Source organism: Harmonia axyridis, chromosome 7 (genome assembly GCF_914767665.1).
Source record: "Harmonia axyridis chromosome 7, icHarAxyr1.1, whole genome shotgun sequence".
Lineage (NCBI taxonomy): Eukaryota > Metazoa > Arthropoda > Insecta > Coleoptera > Coccinellidae > Harmonia > Harmonia axyridis.
The window spans coordinates 28643679-28668299 of NC_059507.1; the positions used below are offsets into that span (position 1 = coordinate 28643679).

The 24621-nt window shown below is 34.8% G+C and overlaps 1 protein-coding gene across 1 annotated transcript in view; it reads left to right on the forward strand.

Moving 5' to 3' along the window:
- The first annotated feature begins 3330 nt into the window (after positions 1–3330).
- LOC123684158 overlaps positions 3331–24621 on the forward strand; it is a 33576-nt gene continuing 12285 nt past the window's right edge. Inside the window, exons 1-2 of the mRNA XM_045623314.1 lie at positions 3331–3706; positions 23463–23591. Coding sequence (XP_045479270.1) covers positions 3643–3706; positions 23463–23591 — 193 coding nt within the window. The 5' untranslated portion in view covers positions 3331–3642. The remainder of the gene's footprint in view (positions 3707–23462; positions 23592–24621) is intronic.

The window sequence follows — 24621 nt, forward strand, 5'->3', positions numbered from 1 at the left end:
TGTATCAAGAAGAAATTTTTCGATTATAGTACCCGCTGAACCTGATTGCAATTGAAATGATCATAGAATCATTTACGACCCAATCCGGATATGCATAGTGCATACCACTATTCATAGAAATCGGAGAAGATGAACTTGATATCCCTATAATTTCACGTTTGTACATACTCAATGCGCACCCTTCAACTGGATAGGTTTACATTCGTATGCTAATATCTACAGACGGAACTGAATATCCATTGAAAGTAAATAAGAATTGCTAGCAGTTGGAAGTGTTATAAGGATTTGTTGACACACAGACCGACAGAATGGTCCGAAATGCATTGCTAAGCGCTCGTCAGCGAACAGATCGCTCTATCCTAGCCTTACAATGCTTGCCTTTTGAAATTGTGATCTGGGAATGGTCTCAAAGAATAAGGCTCGTCTATACCTGGCAATATTTTTCCGAGAAGACATATTTGCTTTCAACTTTGGATTTTAGAGGGTGATCATATTTTAATATTCAAACATTAACTACAAATAATGACCAAAAACTTTCTTATTTCAAACCCTGTCTTTTATATCTAATTGAACGTAAAAATTAATTCCGAAACCATTTTCATTAGTTTTTTCTGCACCTCAACCTTATAGTTTTTCAGTGGTTGGCCATTATTTGAAGTTAATATTTGAATATTTATGATTATCTCTCTGTATAGTCCAGAGTTAAAATATTTTTCTCTAATTCTGTGGTTATCCCGTTCATTCTTCCACATCTTGTAGAACAAAATCGTGCGAGAATGTATCAGAAACGCACAGTTTTCATGGTTATATTTTATTATTCTATGTTGGTATTCCGAACTTTCCACCACGGCTTTTTCTGTCAATTCATCAATTTGCCTTAAAGAAATCAGTACTGCCAACCAACATTTTTCAATGCAAAAATCACTAAAATATATTTATGGAAATATTTCATTAATTTCAATGAAAATGCAATGAATTAGAGAAAATAATGTATAATACTCGTACAGAAGGCTCATTCTACCACTCGTTCATTCCAAAACTCGCCACTTCGTGGCTCGTTTTTGAATTTTGAACTCGTGGAAGAATATCAATGCCTTCTGCACTTGTATTATAAATAACTATTCTCCAATTCTGTGGTTATTCCGTTCATTCTTCCACATCTTGTAGAACAAAATCGTGCGAGAATATATCAGAAACGCACAGTTTTCATGGTTATATTTTATTGTTATATGTTGGTACTCCGAACATTCCGCCACGGCTTTATCTGTCAATTCATCAATTTGCCTTAAAGAAATCAGTTCTGCCAACCAACATTTTTCAATGCAAAAATCACTAAATGATATTTATGGAATTATTTCATTAATTTCAATGAAAATGCAATGAATTAGAGAAAATAATGTATAATACTCGTACAGAAGGCTCATTCTACCAATCGTTCATTCTAAAACTCGCCACTTCGTGGCTCGTTTTTGAATTTTGAACTCGTGGAAGAATATCAATTCCTTCTGCACTTGTATTATAAATAACTATTCCTGCATAGAAGTAGCAATACTACTACTACTAGCCAATCATAACTGATGCTTCTAAGAATAAAGTGATCTGATGAAAATCATCATTATTTGAGCTTGCCATTATAATTTTTAATTCATGTACAGGGTTTCACAATGAAAAAAGTGTAACTTTGGTCTATTCCTTTGTTTTCGAAAACTCTGTATATATGAAAATAATTTCAAATTGTGCTTCTAACTACCCTATACACATCACAAAAAATGGTTTTCAAAATTCACTCCCTCAAAATGAGATCCGCGTCTGGGTTGGGCCACCCAGTATATAAACGTTCTTCATTCATTTCGAGTTTTAATCTTATCTCCATTGCATAATTGTAGTCAAGTAATATATAGCGTGCCCTATTCAATTAGAAAGGACCCCGCACGTTTAGTATGGGAAATGGCTTTCCGTGAATTTGGTTGAATTTTTGATATGTTGTAGTTCTTGATGAACTGATCAGAAAAGTCCCTAGCCACAAAGCTCAAAAATGGACAGTTTTCGAGATATGGAGCTTTGAAAATGGATTTTTTGCAATTTTCGGGGTTTTTGCTCATCAATCGAGGAGCTCTCATTTCAAGTTCATAAAAAAAATTGTATTTTCAAGAAATCGTGGGTTAATTTCGGAAGTTCCATTCATAGTTAGCTTCCAACACTTGGACTTCTATATTCTACCCGGATAGTACTATATTGTATCAAAACTGCAGACATTTTCACGGATTCGTTTGTCTGTGAGATGCTATCATCAATTTCGAGACATTCTGAGGAAAATGTCTTGGCACCCCATTGTCAGATTATCGAGATTTGTGAGATACAAATCACATATCATATGTAAATGACATCAATAGTGATCACAATTGTTATCCCTGAGGATATATGATTATGATTTTCCCATTTTCCCCCATTACAGCTCGCGATGCCTGGTTATGAACATTTCGGCTAACATATTTGATATTATTGGACATCAGATATATGAGGATTCAGTTATTATGGTCTCTCTTAAAAAAATCTCACAATATGTCGTTTTCTCGGTCATGTGAATTATTTTGGCGTCATCTTGTGGCATGAAAAGATGTATGGAAGATCTTGGATTTTGTATCTCATTTCATAGCCAATGTGGAGCAGTGTTTAAAAAATTATCGATGGCGGTGCCTAATATAACCAAGGAAGATCATTTCTCAGTCGGCTTCTGGCCGCCGAACATCCAAATTTCATTAAAACTAGAAATGAGAGCTCCCCGATTGATGAGCAAAAACCCCAAAAATTGCAAAAAATCCATTTTCAAAGCTCCATATCTCGAAAACTGTCCATTTTTGAGCTTTGTGGCTGGGGACTTTTCTGATCAGTTCATCAAGAACTACAACATATCAAAAATTCAGCCAAATTCACGGAAAGCCATTTCCCATACTAAACGTGCATAAAATTATGATTAGGTTTCCGTAAATAGGCCATCGCGGTGAATCACCCTGTATAGCAAAAATATCAACAATACATTTTTATTGAAATATGCTATATCTGTTGAGAATTGGTTTGATATTCTTTTGCATATTATGCAAATGCATTTAATCCGTTCTCTAATCTCTAGTTATTAGAAATCTGTAGATATTTGACCATATCACAAAGAATCGCAAATCGCGGAGAAACGAAATAATCTGGCGAAATTAATATTGTTCAAATTACTCGATTTCCAACGGAAATCGCACCGTAAGAGCTCGAATAACCTCAGTTGACGCATCCCGTTTTATTTTTAGACATATTTTCCACGGCAATCTAAATCCCGCATTAATGACAAATAAGATCACTCAAATTCGATAGTAATGTCTTTTTCGTCGAACGTTTCCAATCGAAAACCAATAAAGTGCAATATTTTGAGCCGCAAAGCACGGTAGTGACTAAACGGTGGGGAACCGTCCACCTTTTGCTATCATCCTTCTGTCCTGCTCACAATCAGAGACTTTATATTCCGCTGACAAGCGCTGGAAGCACCAGAACAAGCGAGGAACTCGACCGAACGAGCGTATAAGCGATTATTTACATTTTTTTATCTACTAATTTTTTTCACCAATCTTGCAATTTCCGCGATTTGAGTGCAACGAAATGGGTGTGAAAATTGGTGTTTTCTTCTTACTGGCGATTGCGGCATGTGTCTCCTCACTGCCAGGTGAGTTTTGATTCTTGACCTATATTTCTTTACTCCTAAAATAAACAAATAGGTACTATTTGAATATTTTCCGGTGTTGTGACAATTTCTGATTGGGTGAAAATCTCGATGATTTAATGCATTCCTTTCGGTTTTTTATGTAGGTTTGAATTGATGGCATCTTTAAAAATAAGTTTGTTTACTGTGGTATAAGGATTAGTGTGCCAATTCCAATTCACATTTGTTTACATTCTCAGTTTTTCGAATCCTTCGATGAGGAATATAATTCGGAAAATATGTCGATACGTTTTTGCTTTTCTCTTAATCTAACAGGATAATTGCATTAAATACCCCAAATTTTATATCTGGTATGAAACCTCCCAGCATGGGAATTTGATCAATGACCATTAAAGGCTCAAACTCAAAGAGTTTTGAATAACATTTCAACTGGCAAATGTAATAATTTTTTTCGGTATGAATTCTAAACGGAAAAAATTATATTTATATCTAGTAATAGGTTTAGTGTAATTAGTTCTATTCCAATGTTTTTCCTATGAAATGCTGGTTATCTTTCAAATCAATAGAATTACCTTTAGAATCAATTTCAGTATTATCTACATATGTTCGTGTTTTTATTTTTTGTTAATGCTAATATCGCGAAATGATTACTGTTCAAGGGATGTACCGAGATGTACACTACCTTTCTTACAAGGTTTTTCAGTTCGGAAATTGCTTGATCCATTCTTTCAATTTTCGTAAGAAACCATCGTATGGCGGTTTAGAATTAACTCACGGATATTTTTCTCCACGAAAAATTGATAGTTTTTGTTTTATATAACTTGAATTGAAAGGTTTTTCAATCGTATCTCAATTATTTCACCTAACGATGAATTTCAAAATTTTTAGAATTTTCCCATTTTGAAGAAAAATTCATACAATATATTTGAAGTTTTTCAAAAAAAAATTATACGTTCTGGTGTACTTCCATTTAAATTCAGTTGTATATTAATAAATGAGAAATAATAATAATAATTACCAAATAAGAACTGCAAACTTGCAGCCTTTCTAGTGTGTATCTTTTGAGCTGTCTATAGTAGGATAAAAAAGGATCAAATTAGTTTTGGCATTGTTCAAAATAAGATTATTTTCTATAAGCCAAATTTCAGTGTGCTCCATTACCTGTGATGCCCGTAGCTTGAGATCTGTCTCCACAATGAGCAGATTTATGTAATCTGAGTAATGTATGCTCACAACTCAGATTTCTGTCATCTGAGTTATGTATGCTCATAATCTATTGTCCCATCTGACTTCAATTGAATAATTCCATTAAAAAGATAAACCAGGAAGAGAAGCGGGCCATCAATGCCACCTTGGGATATAACTGATTTTATTCGTATGCGCGTTCGAATCTAAATAGGCTTAATTACTGTACGAGGTACGAGAAGAAACTGAAAAAAAATGTTCTCTACAACTTGCTGATGCCGAACATTTATACAGATTATTCGATAAGATTCGGCAAGTGTGTGCAATTATCCATCTGTGGCACTGAAATATCCAGCCCTCAAAGAGTCCGACGAATATTTATTTATTCTCCTTCATCTGGATGTAATAAACAAAAACAAACGATTCAGAGCAATCCTAGAGGTCGTCGGTGAAACCAGAACGTCCTAATAGAAGCATTTTTGCAACAAAATACAGATTACGTATTCTCTTGGTCCGTTTTCTGGCTGATCGAGCGATATTTCGAAAACTACAATAGCTATAGGCTTCCCGTTTTTTCAGTTTAATTTGTGCTGAAAGGTTTTTGCTTATAACGTATTTAGGAAGTTGTCATTGATTGTAATATTTGGGAAATTAGTAATTTGAAATTATTGCATGATATATATTTTATGTGCACCAAGTTCCGTAACTTTTTTTCAGGGTTTGGATATTCATGGAGAGGTCATTACCCCCCCGTAAATCCGCTCTTGTGTATGATAAATGTTTTTGATTTTCACAGATTAATTACATCCGAGTGAAAAATGGCCAATTTTCCAATACAGAGTGAATTGAAACTTATAGTGGTAATTCATTCATGATATAAATATTCTGAAAATATCTACATGCGATTGCAATGTAGAGACTTCCGATGGTTTTTCAAGGCTTCTCAAAACGAGTCAATATAATACGTTGAGGAGGTTCTTCATCGAATCAATCAATATGTTTTTTTTTCTGCTAAATCCGATCTCACATGCTTTCTTGAAGATTACGAATAAGCGGATCGTAAATTGTAAGAAACCAGAATACGGAAGAAATGTTTGGGTATAACGAATAACATAAGCCTCCAGATCTGTCATCCAGCAGATATTCGTTGCAAATAAATTGCCATACGCACTATCTTCAATAATGATTAATTTTGCCTTGAGATAACGCTTTACGACAACTACTTACTACAGGAAACTTTTGTCTGGATGGGAAAATTGAATGCATTTCTGCCTTTTGTTTCCTAATTACACATATACGTAAATTACTTTTCACTATGTACATATTTACTGTCCTTTGGTGAGTATTCTCACTGCAGTTCCGAACTTTCATTAATCTTCAGACATCAGTACAGTACAGTGGAACGGTTTTTCACTGTACTTTTATGCAACCATTTACTGCCCAATATATGAATATCATACAAGAATGTGCGGACATACGGATCGACAGATAGACACGAAACCAAAAGTATTCAAGAAGACCTCTAATGCATTTCTCCGACTGGAAATTTTAAAATGTACCTACTTTTTAATTTCATTTTGATAGATGATATAGAAATAATAAACAATAGCAAAATAGATTTTACATTAGTATATTTTATCGAAAATACTACAGTTGATTATTCATTCATAAATACATAAGAAATATTTTTGTTTTTTTGGTAGGTATTTATCAGCTGTTATCGAATTTTCTCACATGGCTTATTCCTATTTACCAAATGTCATAGGTGGATCTTGATATGGGCCAATTAAGAATTTTGGAATCATGAATGATATTCACATTCGAATTAATAGTTTGTAAATATTACAGATAACTTCGAGCTTCAAATGCAATAACAGTCACCACAGATTTCATAGCAACAACCGAAAAATTCTGAAAATAACAAATGTTCATCAAATCCAATTTCACATTTCGCAGTACGCAGCGCGGTCCCTGGGACCGCGATCGACTCCATTTAACACTTCATCTTATAGGAAAATTGAAAAATTTCAAGGGTGATTAGAAGATGTTTCCTCATATAATTTTCGTCATGAATAATGGAAATAATCATAAAGTCAAAGTCGTATCAAATTTCCTGTCTAACCGCGGCTGATATTTTTCCAGAATTTCAATGAATTCTATCAGAAAAATAATTTTTAGTGGCTTAGCCGATTAAAATAATGAGTATTAGAGATTTCCGGTACTATCAATTCGACCAAGGTTAATAACGTTTCCTGATTCAGTGTCGATAGTAATTGAATTGGGTAAATTCTAAATATGAATCATTTAATGACCGAAATTGAAAAATTGACGTTATTACCTTCATTGTCTTCCTGCGATGGAATTTTATTAAATACTTAATAACAACGTCTCCACGTATTTTTGGTTGAAACGGGCCAATTGCTATCGAAATTGATTGAATGAAATGAAGGAGAATTTGTTGGTGAACTGTATTCAGGAAATTTCTGACGGTGTACCAAAGCGGTCGAGAACGAGTCAAGTATTGTTTACATTTGCAACAATGGGAAAATCACATTGTTACGTTGGGAATCCCATCAACTCGGCATAAGTATCTACCATCGACATGTTATTCCGATGGTAATTTATATAATTCTACAACTAGTCTTTTAAACATTGACTATTCACTTCTAATTAAATATATCGAATAAAAATTTATACGACCTAGGCCCCCCAAAAAAATTTTGCTACCCCCACCCCTAGAATTAGGCATACTCAGACTAAAATAATTACAAGATCAGCAAAAATGCAATTCAACTCAATTTCTGAAACAAAGATGTTGAAAGTACTGATTCGGAATAGGTACCATTGCCCAAAATACCAGTACCTTTTGGCTTTTGAATATGTGAAATTTCACCCCCCCTCCCCCAATAGTCGGGCCTGGTTTCGCGCCTGCCAATATCGATCCCCTCATTTGTGAAATTCTATACATTGATTGGCCGGAAACAGAGATCTACTTCTACTATTTTCAACTCAGAAAAAATATTTCCAATTAAATATCTCACCTGTCCATTGTCACAACAGTTGTACGGTAAAAAAATTGAAAAAAAATTAGATTGGGATTGATTTTGTGTTAGGAGCTATTAAGCGCTCGTTGCTTCTCGCACCTAGAGATCACATAATTGTAAAGGGCGTTTTTTTTTGAGCTATAGAACTTTAAATTGCAATAAAACAACGATGGATTATTCGATTGACATGAATTTTATTTATCCGCAAGATAATCTTGTGGCATTACATTTCAAATATGATTTCTGGCATATGACCGCCACGGCTGGCTCGGATGTCATCCAATCTGGACGTCCAATTTTCGATGATTTTTTCCAACATTTGTGGCCGTATATCGGCAATAACACGGCGAATGTTGTCTCCCAAATGGTCAAGGGTTTGTTGCTTATCCGCATAGACCAATGACTTTACATAGCCCCACTGAGAATAGTCTAGCGGTGTTAAATCACAAGATCTTGGAGGCCAATTCACAGGTCCAAAACTTGAAATTAGGCGGTCACCAAACATGTCTTTCAATAAATCGATTGTGGCACGAGCTGTGTGACATGTTGCGCCGTCTTGTTGGAACCACAGCTCCTGGACATCATGGTTGTTCAATTCAGGAATGAAAAAGTTAGTAATCATGGCTCTATACCGATCACCATTGACTGTAACATTCTGGCCATCATCGTTTTTGAAGAAGTACGGACCAATGATTCCACCAGCCCATAAAGCGCACCAAACAGTCAGTTTTTCTGGATGTAACGGTTTTCGACATACACTTGAGGATTAGCTTCACTCCAAATGCGGCAGTTTTGTTTGTTGACGTAGCCATTCAACCAGAAGTGCGCTTCATCGCTAAACAAAATAAAATGAACGTAGTGCGCGATAGGTATTCCGCACAGAACCATTATTTTCGAAATGAAATTGCACTATTTGCAAGCGTTGTTCAGGCGTGAGTCTATTCATGATGAATTGCCAAACCAAACTGAGAATAAATCACTTGACAGCTGTTAAATCGGTCGCCATCTTGAACAGTAATGCCAACTTAAAAACTTACCTGGAAGAAAAACACCCGTTATATATGTCATTGTGTTATTTCATCTGGATGACTAGTTCTGATAGGATGATCTTCCTGGAATTTGGAATGAACATTCGAGAGAATATTTGGAACATTAGCCTCATTTTTTTTGATATTCTGCTCGAATTTTCTGGTTATGCAATCACCATGACTTTGAACTTACTTGCCGAATTTCAAATTGGTCGAAACAGCTGAAATATTGGGATTTTTTTCCAAGCCCCATCTGGTGCCAATGAAAGCCATTGAGTTGTTGCTATATTTCATAAACTTTCTCTTATTCTGCTGGTGGACCGATCAACCAGAAATTGTTGATAAGGCGTCAAATTGTTATTTAGAATATAAGGGCAAATTTTCGTCTCGATCGCATCTGTGAGTCGATCCGGCTCAGCATTTAAAAAATATAGACATTGTCACGAAACTATGTACCTACTACGGAAACGAAAAATGATTGCTGAAAGTTGCCTTTAATTCTGTTAAGATTACAATCTTTCATTTATTATTTTTAATGAAAAATATATTCCGCTGAAATGTTCACAGCTCACTGACTCAATCGAATATAAAAATCCTTTTAATTAAATGTTACACAAAAATCAGGTGTTATACCATGTTGATCCTTCTAGCTCGTACACTATCCATGAATGTTAGGATTGTATTTCTGGCAAATTTTCTTTGATTAGCGTATTTATACTTTGTTGTACTTTGAACATACGCATTGCCAAAACGTGAAGTTTATTTGGAATGAAGTTATCAATCTCGTTCGTGTTGTCGTGATTGATTGTTGCACTGAATGCAATTATCATTGTCATGTTGACATGATTGGGTGAAGGTGAAATTGTTTCATACGACACAAAATGACAAAATTTGATTGGTTGTTAGAACTTGGGTTCGAATTTACGGTGCTCCAAGATTTTTATTGTACATATTATGAAATATGTAATTTTTAATCGAAAGATAGGAGTTGTATAGATAAGTCCACTCATAATACTCAATTAACCACTGCATTATCGATCACATATCGAAAATAAAGACTGATCCCGGTAATTCTGGAGAAATCGAATGAAAACTTCATATCTAATCGGTGTTCCACATCACTATATCTAGATAGAAATGGAACCTAATTATAGGCACCCGCATATGATTATGCAAGTGTTGCGGGAATCCATCAACATGGGTAATTGTAACTCATCAATAATCCATATACCATCGGTATATTTGATGTCGAAATTATGTGAAATGCTTCTGTTATTCGCATAGAACTTGTAAAAGCGTGAATTCGATGAATAACGTAATTTTCAAATTCGCGCGATCCTTTTTTTAGTTCCTCTTAATTGTTAAAATGAAACACTTCAAATATGATGAAATGTTTCATCAGTTAAACCTCTCATCCCATATAATATCTCGAAATAAAAAAATCACACACAAAGTTTCCCTGCTTCAATAACATGTCAAACTGTTATACAGAGCGTTATATGTTTAGCCATTTAATAATATTTAATGCTGAACATGTGAAAACTACTAAAATAATGATTCTGTAGTGAATACATTACGGACAGATTATGGTCTATGAAATCGCTCATCTGAACGTACAATTGGTAAGACAGTGAAAAAAATCGAAGAGACTAGATCTATCACTGATGTCTTTAGGCCCACAAAGCATCGAAATGCGCGCTCGACCGAAAATATTACTGCTGTAAGGAAAGAGCGCACAACATTTGGGCCTCTCTCACGGTAGGCTGTGATGTATTTTACATCTGGATTTGTATCACTATTCTTATGAGATTCAGTTGAAACAAGAACTAAAGCCAGTAGACTTTGAAATGCGTAGAACATAGCCGATTGGAAAATTGGACAACAACGTTTTGATACAGAAAAAATTTCTGTTTTTCAGTTTTTTCGAGATATCTCGGGAACCATTGGAGATATTTTGGATCTGTTCATACCGACACACTCATCCCTAAATCACGCAACTTTTTTGTATTTCAAGCCAACCTGTGTTTCTAAAGGTTTCCGATATCCCTTTAGTGACCCACTAAATAGTTACACACAGCGATAATTACGTTTTTATAACTTTTCGATACCATTTTTGTTGTACAATTTGTCTTTTGCTTCAAAATTGGCCTCAGTTTCGGCGATTACTACATCATTGGCGCTAAATTTCTTTCCAGCGAGCATTCTTTTGAGGTCTGAGAAAAGTAAAAAGTCGCTAGGAGCCAGATCTGGCAAATACGGTGGATGCAGAAGCAATACGAAGCCCAATTCTTGCAATTTTGCGATTGTTTTCATTGATTTGTGACACGGCGCATTGCCTTGATGAAACAGTACCTTTTTTTCTTCAAATGGGGCTGTTTTTCAACGATTTCATTCTTTAAACGATCCAATAACGCTATATAATCATCGCTGTTGATGGTCTGGCTCTTTTGGAGGTAATCAATGAATATTATACCTTGCGAATCCCAGAATACTGATGCCAGAACCTTGCCAGCCGACTGTTGTGTTTTACCTCGTTTTGGATTCGGTTCATATTGTGCAGCCCACTCAGCTGACTGTCGATTGGACTCCGGAGTGAAATGAATAATGATGGAGCCATGTTTCATCCATTGTCACATATCGACGCAAAATTCAGTTTTATTGCACTTAAACATCTTCAAACACTGTTCAGAATTATTAACACGTTGTTGTTTTTGATCGATTGTTAGCTCACGTGGCACCCATTTTGCACACAGTTTTCTCATGTACAAATATTCGTGAATACTATTAGGTACACGTTCAGATGATATTTTCACAATGTCTGCTATGTCGATCAACTTCACTTTACGGTCATACAAAATTATTTTGTGACCTTTTTTTATTTTTTCGTCGGTGACAGCCTCTTTTGGGCGTCCACTGCTTTTGCCGTTTTGGAGCTTATTTCACTACGTTTCAACTTAGCGTTCCAATCAATGATGGTTGATTTTCCTGGTGCAGACCCCGGAAACTCTTCATCAAGGTGTATTTTTCCATTCAAAAAGCAATATTTTATCAGCACAGGAATTTTTTTTCCATCTTTTTTCAAATAACAAAAGTAGCTACACTCACAACGCAATTCTCACACACTAATGGTCGGACTACTGTCAAATTTTGACACGTATCGTTTGAAGGTTAGTACTAACTAAAAATCATATGGATTTAATACAAGCACCGCCATCTGTGCATCAGACCGAGGACTTTTCAATTGGCCTAGTGCAGATAATGGGAAATGATCAGATGTCCCGAAACCGGTAGTAGAATAATATTTGCGACGAAAAACTTTTTTAAATTTATTTCATTTCTTAATCGTCCTTTAGAATTCTCTATTTCGATTCAACACTTAATCACGTCATACCCTTTGGACATGTTAACAATCCAACGGATTTTCCTGTTATTCGACATTGTGTTTTTATGAATCTTAACCGATCACCTTGTGGCCTAGGTGACCACTTGCCACTTGCATTTACATGCGGTTCAAACGAAGATATCCTGGACAGTGGGGTCAGTGACCACTCAGGGAACGATGTACCATTTTTTTCGTTTTACTACCTGTTGCTCGCGAATAAAACAATATCAGTGTTTGTTTTAGCATCAATTAGTAAACGCCACACCATAAACGTAACAATGTCATGGTCTACATTGAGAGGATTGCGCAAAACACATGGATGTTTATTGAATAACAATCAGTTTTCTGGATCGCGCTTTATTTTCAACTGCGAATAATTTATTATTGTTGCTAATACCGGGTGTCCAAAGTTATTGTATACAAGCAATATCTCGCTCATTTGACAAGGTAATAAAAAAATAAAAATTGCTTTGAATAACATCAGAGTACCTTCCCAATTATGTATGAAAAGGGTTCTTACAACTTACAGTTTGTGGTAGCTACCTACCCCTCACTTTTTATATTCAAATGTCACCCCCTGTATATTTTCAATGAAAATTGCGTGTCATTCTATTTGGAATACAACGATAGCACATACTTGGTATTTTTCTAGTAATAGCAACAAAAACATCAATATTTTGTGTCTCCTTTTACGTTATTTATTTATTCTTATAAAAATGAAATGCCTCCACCCATGTATATACAAACTTCACATATTAGAGGTAGATGAATTCTTCGTTTGAAAAACTGAGAAATAATAAATACTTTTGAACACATGTTTCTTGTTTTTTGAATTGCATAGTAGGTTTTTTGGTTGCAATTCATACTTCACAAAATATGTATGTTTTTGTTGTTATTAATGAAAAAATTCCAAGTATGTGCTATCGTTTTATTGCAAATAGAATGACACGCAATTTTCACTGACAATATACAGGGGGTGCCATTTGAAAATAAAAATTAGGGGTAGCTACCACAGGCTACCACCCTTTTTATACATCATTGGGAAGGTACTTGGATGTTATTCAAAGCAAGTTTTTTATTGTCTTGTAAAATAAGCTAGATATTACCTGCATACGATAACTTGGGACAACCGGTATGTGTGAAGTAGTTATTTTTGAGCGATCTTCCATGAACAGATCCCTCTATCATTTCGTCACAATGTAATTTTGTAATTTTGAGTGGAGAATGATCTTAAACTATAAGATTCTACTCGCTGATGAAGAATCCGTTATCAAATTCAAAAATAATCAAGGACCCGAAATTTTAAAAGAAGCTTCAGATTGAATGCCGCGATTAAGAGGGATTACCACCACGTGTTTTTCGCGTGACTTCGATGTAGTAGTAGTAGTAACTGATATTTATTGTTAAACAAAAGGCCACCGACCTAGGGTCCTTCAGCCTTTTAATTTACATTTTTTTTTTTTTTTTATACTTAAATATAATACATTTTATAACATATAATATTATTTAATTGGTATTCAAAATTTTCAAAAGTGTTTGTGTAGGGTGTTTTCTTGTTGACTTATTTATTCCATCGTCATGGTATTGTTCAATTATATTCTGATGTTCAATGAGTTTAGAATGAAACTTCTTGTTGAGTCTCTTAATTCTTTCATTTATCTGTTCAATTCCTGTCTTTTCATATAAAAGTTGGTTAGGGGGATTATGTAGAATATTATTTGGATGTCGCATTCTTGTTATTTTTCTCAGGGCTGCTGTTTCTGCTACTTGTAGATTTTTCATTGCTCTGGATTTGCAGTTTGCATACAGTGGGTGAGCATATTCAATCAAGGGCCTGCAAATTGCTTTATATATTTTTGCTGCGGTTTGTATGTTGATTCCTTGTGACCTATATGTTAATTTGGCAAAATATGTGGCTCTGGAAATAGTCTTTTTCTTTATCATCTTTGTGTGAGCATTAAAGTTGTATCTGTTGTCAATTTGAACTCCTAAATATTTTATAGTTGGTGACGGTTTTATATTTATTCCATTGATATTTATAGATGGTGAATTTGGGCTAATTAAGTGATCAAAGATGATAAACTGAGACTTATTTGGATTTGGTTTCAATCTCCACTTGTGGAACCATGTTGTGATTGTATTTACTTGTTCTTGTAGGTTTTGTATACAGCCTTGTATTGTTTTTTCATGTACTATCAATGTTGTGTCGTCAGCAAATTGTAGCAGATATTGATTTTTAGATGGATTGGTGTACATATCATAACAATAGAAATTATACAGTGATGACGAAAGTGGAGATCCTTGAGGTGTGCCTTGATCTGGACTAAAGTGGTTGGAAACAGTATTATTTATTTTAACAGTTAGTTTTCTGTTTTCTAGGAAATGCTGACATATCTTTATTAGGTAGTAAGGGCATTTTGTTTCATTCAACTTATATAAATGACTTCGATGAAATTTTAACATCTTTAAAAGATGTTTTCAATACTAAAAGTCATACTGGGATTCGTCAACAATTTCATGCTTTTTACTGATATCGCTCAGAAAATTGAATGATAAGAAATTAAATGGTGTTGAACATGAAAATTCGAAAAATAACGATAATTCGTTGTAATAAAAATTAAGCAGTTCAATTACATACCCATATGTAATTCGCGATAAACAATTCTCATAAAATTTTTATGGGATTTCAGTGTGATATGGCAATCGAAATCTTTCAAGGGAGGAGGAAATCTAACTAATCCCGAAATTTCACTTTACAAAAACTTTCAGGAATAGCATAGAATTTTCTGATGAATTATTATCGAGTTAATAAGTAATAAAGGGTGTCGCTCATCGAGATACGTTTAGTGAAAAGATATGTAAACCTTATAGTTGCGCGAGATATGTTTTAGGTAGTGCGAAATTTAACTCGAAATATGACTAAGTTTCCCCCGAGTGAGTTTCGCGAGGAAGTTTCGCTGAAGTTAACACAACTTCATAGATGAAAATCTGCAAAAGTTCACTGTTGCAGATGCACAGGCTGAACGCGGAAACTGTAAAAGCTGAATTTTATATGCGGCGATCTGACAAACTGAATTTCCATGCCAAATCTCATCAAGATCGAACAAGGATTTTCTAAAAAATAGACCGACAGACACGAATAGTCCGAAATGCTTTTCGTGAGCGGAAATTTCGAAACTCGGGTCCAAAAATTTTTTACATCTAAAAAAGTAATCACTGGCTTATCTATCTCCAATTGACTCGGAAGCAATGGAATTCGTGCAAAAATCGACAAACAAAGTGTTGCGTACGTCGCATGCATTGAACTCTTTCACTTCCGTATCTTGTATCTACTGAATATATGAAGATAAAGCATAGTGTGTACCTACTATTGGGTAACAAAAATTTTTAAATTTATGTTAATTTGGTTTTATCTGGAGATCACACCAATATTAAACTGTTTCAGCCGTTACTAACTGGTAGCTGATCATGATTAAAACCAGCTTTATACTTCTTATTTTTTAATACCAAAAATTAGGTATTAACATTTTTTGGGAATAAAAACATAAAAATAATAAAACTTGTTTTAATGACTGTCATACCAATTGACAAGATTTTGGCACTTGTTGCATGAAGAATTGTTGGAGTGGGTTTTTTCTAGACTGTGCATTTTAAAAACGACATTTGCGGTTTTGGTATAATTGAAATTGATGGATAGTTTTTCAGTCAATATAATAGTATATTTTGAAACAAGTTACAGAATGGGCTCCTATCCCAACACGAATGCGAAATACGAAAACAAGCGACAAAGGGGCGAATTTGACAATTGACGTTTGATGAAAATTGGTAGTATCGAAAATCAGTGTAGACAACCAGAAAACGGATAATATAACTAAAAACGATGTTGTAATGAGTTCATTACACCACTGTTTTAAGTACTGTAATGAACTCATTACGATACTGAAATAGAGAAATATTTACTCATTCCCATTCGAAACAGCCTATCAATATCAGCAATCTCAGATTTCATAAAACGAATAGATTGAAGGATGTATTGAATAAACTCATCACGATCCAGGGTGGCAATTCATTCAATAGGCTAGGAAGGACGGTTAAATAATTGATTCTTGGAACGAGTTGCATAATAAAAATGATCGCATATAGACATGCCGATGCAAGTAATAACAGCCAGCAGGGCCAGCTCCAAGGCCAGACAGACAATCTGGCAAATTCAAGGGACAGGAGACAGCGTTTTAGTTATAAATATGAATTGATAACCAGGGCAATATAGCCAGAATTGGATCTTTGAAGGGCAAGGCATTATTTTCATAAAAATGATGACCTTGGAACTATCGCTCCAAACAACTACCTTTGCAACTTTTCACTTTGCATTATGTCAATTTCAAAAATTGAAATAAAAAATCTGGTGCACAAAAATATGTGTTGAGCCTGCTTGCACAAACTACTTGACAACTTTTCACATGGTAATTTTAAATTCTGAATATTTTTCGTGGAACGTTGATCATTCGAAAAGTGAAAAGTTGTAAATTATTTTAATGCAATAGGCAATAGGTCCCTTCGATAATTTTTTGAATGAATATACCAACTTTCAAATCATATTAATTCTTTTTCAACATTTATACAGCTTAGTTTTGCTTTTTTCATGCATTTCTGATGAAAATAATTCGAAATTATAATCAAACTAGGTCAACGTAGAAAAAATTGACGAGAAATGAAGTGGAAAATTTTTTGAAAAATACAATTAAATAGGTACTCAAATATCTTGGGAACTGTTCATTTTCGGATATCAATAAATATGGCTCAAACGACAGGAAATGAGTGATACCAACACCTACTCTAAGGTTCACGTCTAATTTGGAAACATCCTGTATAATAGGTGGTTATATAGCGTAGAAAATAATGAACAGAAAAGCAACAAATTGGTCAGCAATTGGAAACTATTGGATATTATTCTCCGACAAACAAGATTTCGTAATCGATACATAATCAGGGAACTCATGAAAATTATCCGATTACATTATTAGGGCTATCATCTACTAACCGATTCGTGACATTCGCAACATTATAGACAATGCTAATTTCAAACCGATATATTCCTTACATTCGACAAGAATTCCCGCAAGGTCGACGAGTTTAAAAATGATACGCAATTTCTAGACGTATGAGAAATGAAATCGTTCGAATTTTTTCGCCAAGTTTCTCTATTTCTCAGAACGCATCCAATTATTTTGCCTGGTCAATATTTGAGAGAATATTTCATTGTTTCGCTCTTTGAGGTTTGCTGTATGGGAATACTCAAGATGGTAATCCCAAATCCTTTCATTGGACATTCATCGCATTTTTCGCTCTGGTTCTAGGAAGCTGAGTTAAGTTTGCCGTTGGGCAAAATCCGTCCAATGATTACTTATTTTTTGTTTCAGTCGTTAGTTATTCGTGAAATTACGACAGAAATTTTGTGTGAAATTTCGTCTACTTTTTTTTTATGAGTATGTCCTTAAAATTTGTAGTTCAAATATTCAACTTTATACCTCTCCATGTAAAGAAAATATTAACTGAAAATCAGTGCTAGATATTTTTTTAACAAATTTAGGGGAGCCTAAAAAAATTTTTAGTTCGAGGTCGACATTCAGGGACAATGTGCCATAGTTACTTTTCCAAGCTAGGTTCATGTTTCGAATCCGTTATATAGATCCTAAGGTACACCCATATGATAAAAATAATAATTGAATAGTTATTTATAATACAAGTGCAGAAGGCATTGATATTCTTCCACGAGTTCAAAATTCAAAAACGAGCCACGAAGTGGCGAGTTTTTGAATGAACGAGTGGTAGAATGAGCCTTCTGTACGAGTATTATACATTATTTTCTCTAATTCATTGCATTTTTATTGAAATTAATGAAATATTTCTATAAATATCATTTTGTGATTTTTGCATTGAAAAATGTTGGTTGGCAGAACTGATTTCTTTAAGGCAAATTGATGAATTGACAGATAAAGCCGTGGCGGAAAGTTCGGAGTACCAACATATAATAATAAAATATAACTATGAAAACTGTGCGTTTCTGATATATTCTCGCACGATTTTGATCTACAAGATGTGGAAGAATGAACGGAATAATCACAGAATTAGAGAAAATATCTTATGGAACTGAAATTTAGTAATTAGTTGAAAAATATTTTAAAACGAATGTTTATGCGAAATTTTGTGAGATTGAAAAATAATTCTTTTTTGTATGAAATCTTGATATATTGGAATCTATCAATCAGATTCAACTGAATTGTTGTGTATGTAATATAGAGTTCAACGATAAAGTGAGATATCCGAAATAGATAAACTTAAATGTGGTATGTCCCTACATCATTTGATGACGATATACCTATTAACGATATACCATAATAATGATATATCGATATCGAAAGGGTCGATTCTTTCAAGGATGCATTTATCAATTATTTCAATATACACACATCGTCAAAAGTCTTGGCGCCCCCTATCAACTGTCAACTTCTTGAATGTAACATGACAATTTTTTGTGAGTGGATTCTTCATTATCATGTCACTTAAATGAAAACAATAAACCAGAAAAAATGTTTCTTTTTCGGGAGAATACAGGTGTATTTGAAGTTAATCAGTTTTCAGCGAATAACGAGAGTTCTCAATTTGACCGGGCAAGAAGCTTCATCGAACCATCATATTGTGCAACGTCCGAATATTCCAGGGACTTTAGTAAGACGCATAGGGGTCCTTTTCCTGGAAACCGGCAGCGTTGCCCGGAGACCGGTACCTGGACGACCCAGAGTAACATCTGCAAGGGAAGACCATTATATCGCAAATTTCACTCGAAGGAATCGAACGGTATCTGTAACAGCCCTTCGAAGTCATTTTTTGAGGACCTGAAGACGGGTAGTCTCAACCAGTACCATAAGAAGAAGGTAGCATTCCTCAAATTTAAGGTCAAGAAGTCGTTTAAGAGTACCCTGGTTATCACCTAGACATAGACATGTCGGCAAAGGGCAGAACACCACCCCCAAGACTGGCTTTTACCACAATGGCGCAACGTACTTTTTTCGGACGAGTCTCGATTCGGTTTACGAAGTGATAGTCAACTAGAAAGGGTTTGGAGAGGTCCAGGCAGACTAGAGCGGCTCAATTTCGCCCGGGAAGTTGTGCCTTTTCAAGGCGGATCAATAATGTGCTCGGGGTGTATAACGTTCGGTCGCCGTATGATGATGATGATAACGCACATGAAGGGTTTCAAAACATTCTTCAAGAGAACAATATCCAGTGAATAAACTGGCCAACAAACTCACCAGACATTAATTCAATTGAGCACGTATGGGATTACTTAGGGAGAGCAATATCCAATCGCCAAAACCCACCTCCAACTTTTCAGGAATTGAGTTTAGCCCTTCAGGAAGAATGGAACGATATGCCTGATAATTTCATTAATGACTCAATTCGTGGGATGCCTAGGACAGTTGATTGAAACAAGAGGTCATATTACGGACTATTGAATTTGGATTCAGTTGTAGAATAACTAACATTAATCAAGAATAAATAATCGATAAATTTAGATTTTTCTCATTTTTCCTTTGTTATCTCATCCTGCAAAGAGTAACAAACAAAGATTTTTCTATCAAATATATTGCAGTTGAAAACGAGGAAAATATTCATCTCATTTCCAGAACATTGATTATTTATTTCTTGAGAAACCTAGGGGTTTTTGACGATGCGTGTACATTTCGTTTCCTCAAGTAAATTGTTCCAAAAAAGAGATAAATGACATTGCATTGAGCGTGTTCATGTTTTCATGCATGTCACAGACCACAATGTTTTAACCTCAGATTTGTGCTCAGAAAATAAATGTACATACTTCTTTAATTTAGTATAATGAGGCAAAAATCTACTTGCAATATTTCATGAAAAATTGTATGAATTCGAGTTTGAACAAACGTCCAAAATCTTGTTACGATATTGCTGAATATAATAATGTTTACTGCTAAGTCCTAGCATTTATCGTTTCGGAATTTTTTTTTAGATTTCCTTTTGAATTTTACCAGTATGTGAGCGTATGTTGATAATTTCTACCTCAAGTATTGGTTTGACCCTACCTTTATATTATAATATTTTATACTCATTTTTACTTTTTCATTTCATAAATCGACGATTTGAAAATTCTATGGAATAAGAAAAAAATACTAAATCATATTGTAAAATTTGCGATGTTCTCTTGTATAGGTACATTTACAAATCATCAATCGATCGCAACTTGATATGGTAGGTATTTCGCTTTGTCTCTGATGATACGAAAGAATCATCACTATGTGTGATGTTGAATTCAACATTCATCAATGACTGATGGTGACTCAAAGCTCATTGTAATTCTATAGTATTTTCTAATGTTACAAAATAACTAAACCATGAGAGGAGGAACTTCAAACAATTTTAGGAATTTCCATTGACTTTCAGAATAGAACTGCTGGTCTGCTGCAGCCTGATGAAGGTTGTATTTGAAAAATATTACACGAACTTTCTTGTATGCTTTACGTTATGATGCATAATTTATCATCAGACATTTTCCGTCTTGGAGTGGAAGTCCAACGCGCATTATAAATTTTCGAAATACATTTTCTGAAAAAAAAAAATTCAGTTCGAAATCCAATATTCAAATTATCATATACCATTATCCTTTGATTATCAAGAATAGAAATTTGCGTTAATTTGTTATGTTGTATTATGTAACAAATTCTACATCCAATTAATTGCCATATTAAAAAAAAAAAACATGAACTGTGGAAATCACATGGATGTTAACATTTTCTTCTTGTTTCATATGGCAACATCTAAACAGGATTTTCTGGTACAGTATAAGGTATAATCCGTAACTCGAATAATTCCAGAGGGAAATGTGCTGTAGAATCCAATTACATACCTATATGAACTTAACTGCTATCAGCAACGGAATATGTAATTCAAAATATTCAACGAGGTACAAATATCAGGATATCTGCATACGAATGAATTGAGTTCAAATTCTACCCATAAAAGAAATTAGTAATTCTGAAATATTTCATTTAAAAATTTCACCTGTTCAAACTAATAAAACTTGGGAGAAGGACAATTTGGAACTTTTTCGGCCATCTGTTGTCTGAGTGCTTGTTATTTAGACACTGGTGATACTAAATTGTCGAAAAAGACTGACACAGTTGAAATTTTTAATGTTGATATGAAATAACAGTTCCGTGCAAATTTCCAAGATTGCAAAAGAAATACTCAATACTTCCGTGAATACATATTCGATAAGTTTAAGATTTTGCGTGTATATATAGAAGAATCGTTCAAAGCTTTCGTGCCATTAGCATTGTTAAAACCAATCAAAATTCAAATGACGAAAGCACTAATGTGAAGTCAGGATCATATGAGCGCTCGTTCATTCATGTTTCATTTGCACCATTAGATATTTGGTTCTGTGATATCCAAGAATGTAATTCGCGTAGGACTTTCAATAACCTGCCTAATCACTTTATCATGTCTCTCGTTGTATTGCGGCCGTTTGTCTTTCAATGCTCGGCTTAAACGCATTAATTGCGTTCGATAACGATCGCCTGTGATTGTTTCGGTCGGTTTCAACAACTCATAATACACTACGCCGAGTTGGCCCCACAAAATACTGAGCAAGAACTTGGAACCGTGGATATTCGCTTTGGCCGTTTACGTGGAAGCATGGCTGGGATAGCCCATGATTTTCTGCGCTTAGGATTATCGTAATGAACCCATTTCTCGTCACCAGTCACAATGCGATGCAGATATCCCTTCCGATTTTGCCTTGCAAGCAGCTGTTCACAGGCAAACAATCGCCATCACTCGGCTTCAACCCGTACGGCACCCAATTTCCTTGTTTCTGAACCATTCCCATGACTTTCAGGCGTTTTGAAATGGCTTGTTGCGTCACTCCCAATGATGCTGCTAATTTTTGTTGCGTTTGACACGAGGCTTGATCAAGTAATGCCTCCAATTCTGCATCTTCGAAAACCTTTCCTTCTTCCACCGCCATGCTGATCTTCGACATCAAAATCACCGTTCATGAAGCGTTGAAAACACTTTCGGAACGTTCTCTCACTAATAGCGGCCTCACCGTAGGTATTTGAAAGCATTCGATGTGCCTCAGCAGCAGATTTCTTCATATTGAAGAAGAAAATTGAAACTGACGCAAATGACGAGAATTTGGCTCGTAAGCTGACATGTTTAATCGAGAATAACTTCATAATACAGACACAAATCGACTAATATTTCGATGGAGTTATGTTTAAAAATACCTAAGCTTATTGTATGACATCTAGGATCCATTTATTTCGACTATCACTACAGCCATCTATTGCAAAACGGCGGAAGCAAAGTTGTACTCCTAATATAATATTTCCAGTCAACAATATCTGCTCAACATGGAAATAAATAAAAGCTTTTTCAATTTTCATAGTTATTAATGCTATACAGATGATAGGTATAGGTCCTTTTTAGGAAAACTGCTTTATTGAAATGCCGACGTTTCGATATATTTGATATCTTCTTCAGGGCTATCTACAGTCAGTTTTCCGTGTTAATAAAATTATTTTAAAATAATTCAAGGGAACGCACACTTCTAGGTGTGCTAGGTAAAATGAGATTGATGGAAGTGTGCTTTCCCTTGAATTATTCTAAGATAATTTTATTAACTCGGAAAACTGACTGTTGATAGCCCCGAAGAAGATAATCAAATATATCGAAACGTCGACATTTCAATAATGCAGTTTTCCTTAAAAGGACCTATACCTATCATCTGTATATAGCATCTTATAAAGGTCGTCATACTTCACAATTATAGTTATTAAGTATAAATGAAAAAAGCAAAATCTGCATATCCTAAAAGCATGTACTCATTGTTGAAAACTGATTCGGCTCTTGAACTACGAATATTTCGACGTGGCTTGGAAGCAATTATCCCCTTTACCGCAGACATCCCCCTGCCCTGGATACGCCATTGGCGCTAAGAGGCTTTTCTCAACTCCCACTGCTGCAGTGTTTTGTCTAAGACCACAGGGTTTCAATAACCTATACTAACACTTTTTCTTTACTTTCAGCTCGTCCAAGTGATACAGAACTGATCGACCCTAAATATGGCAACCAACCAATCGTCGACACCGGCGTGATCAGTGCCGGCGGTGGAGGTTTCTTTGACAACTCCTTCGACATTTTCCGCAGCATGGAGAGTAAGTAATTAAGATCAAAATCACCAATTATCTTGAGACTATCGGCTTTGTGCCATTAATTTAAAAACTCAAAAGGCAGTAGAAGGTCTTCTCGTTTGCAATTTGATTAGGCTTTGAATACACCTACTGACAGATGTGGGAGAGTTGGTGTTTATTTATGAGTGCATTATTGAAATTTTAGACATTTTTGAATCGATCTTTGTGCTGTGAGGTGCGAGATGATACGTAGAGATGATTTTATTCGTTACCATCGTACTCAACATCAGGGTAAGATTCCAGAAATTCGTAAATCTTGATCCAGATGGCCTCATCGTGTAGCATTATCCATGAATTTCCTTTCGAAAAGTTTATTCATTTTTTCATTTCATTCATTTAACAAAGTATTACAAACAGCAGGCAATACTCAACCCTTTGTGACCGGAATTAATTTTATCGATATTTTTCTGTTGAAAATCAAATAATAGTATTCAAGTATGATTGAATAATGTGAATAAACATGTTTTTGAGTCAAGTCATTCTCAATTTCCGCATCATTCCCTTGAAGTAACTCATCATCAGAACAATCATCAACCTCCGAGTTGTTCCCAGATGGTATTTCTTCTAGAAGAGAGAATAAATGCTGAGAATTCAACTCTTCCAAATCACGAAATAAGAATGATGTTTTCTCTGAAAAAAAAAATGGAAAAGTTACCATTTGCCTTGTGTCCCCAAGACGAGACCACCGACATTCACGCGAAAAATAAAATTATTATTAGATGATATTCACATCAGCTCACGAACATGACAATTTATAATAAGTTTTTATATATTTCCCAAGAAAAAAACTACCTTCCATGTTTTTTTTCAATTCGAAACACGATAAAATAGCTGCTTCATATAGTTAGTACACAATCGTGGATATTAGTTTATATCCAATGCGTTTCCGTATGGATCAGCGATGTAGTTCTTGCTCCTATGTGTAGATACGGTATTTACACGAACTAAGCAATATGTGGCTATACGGTGAGCGCATTAGGCGTCTGAGAAAAAA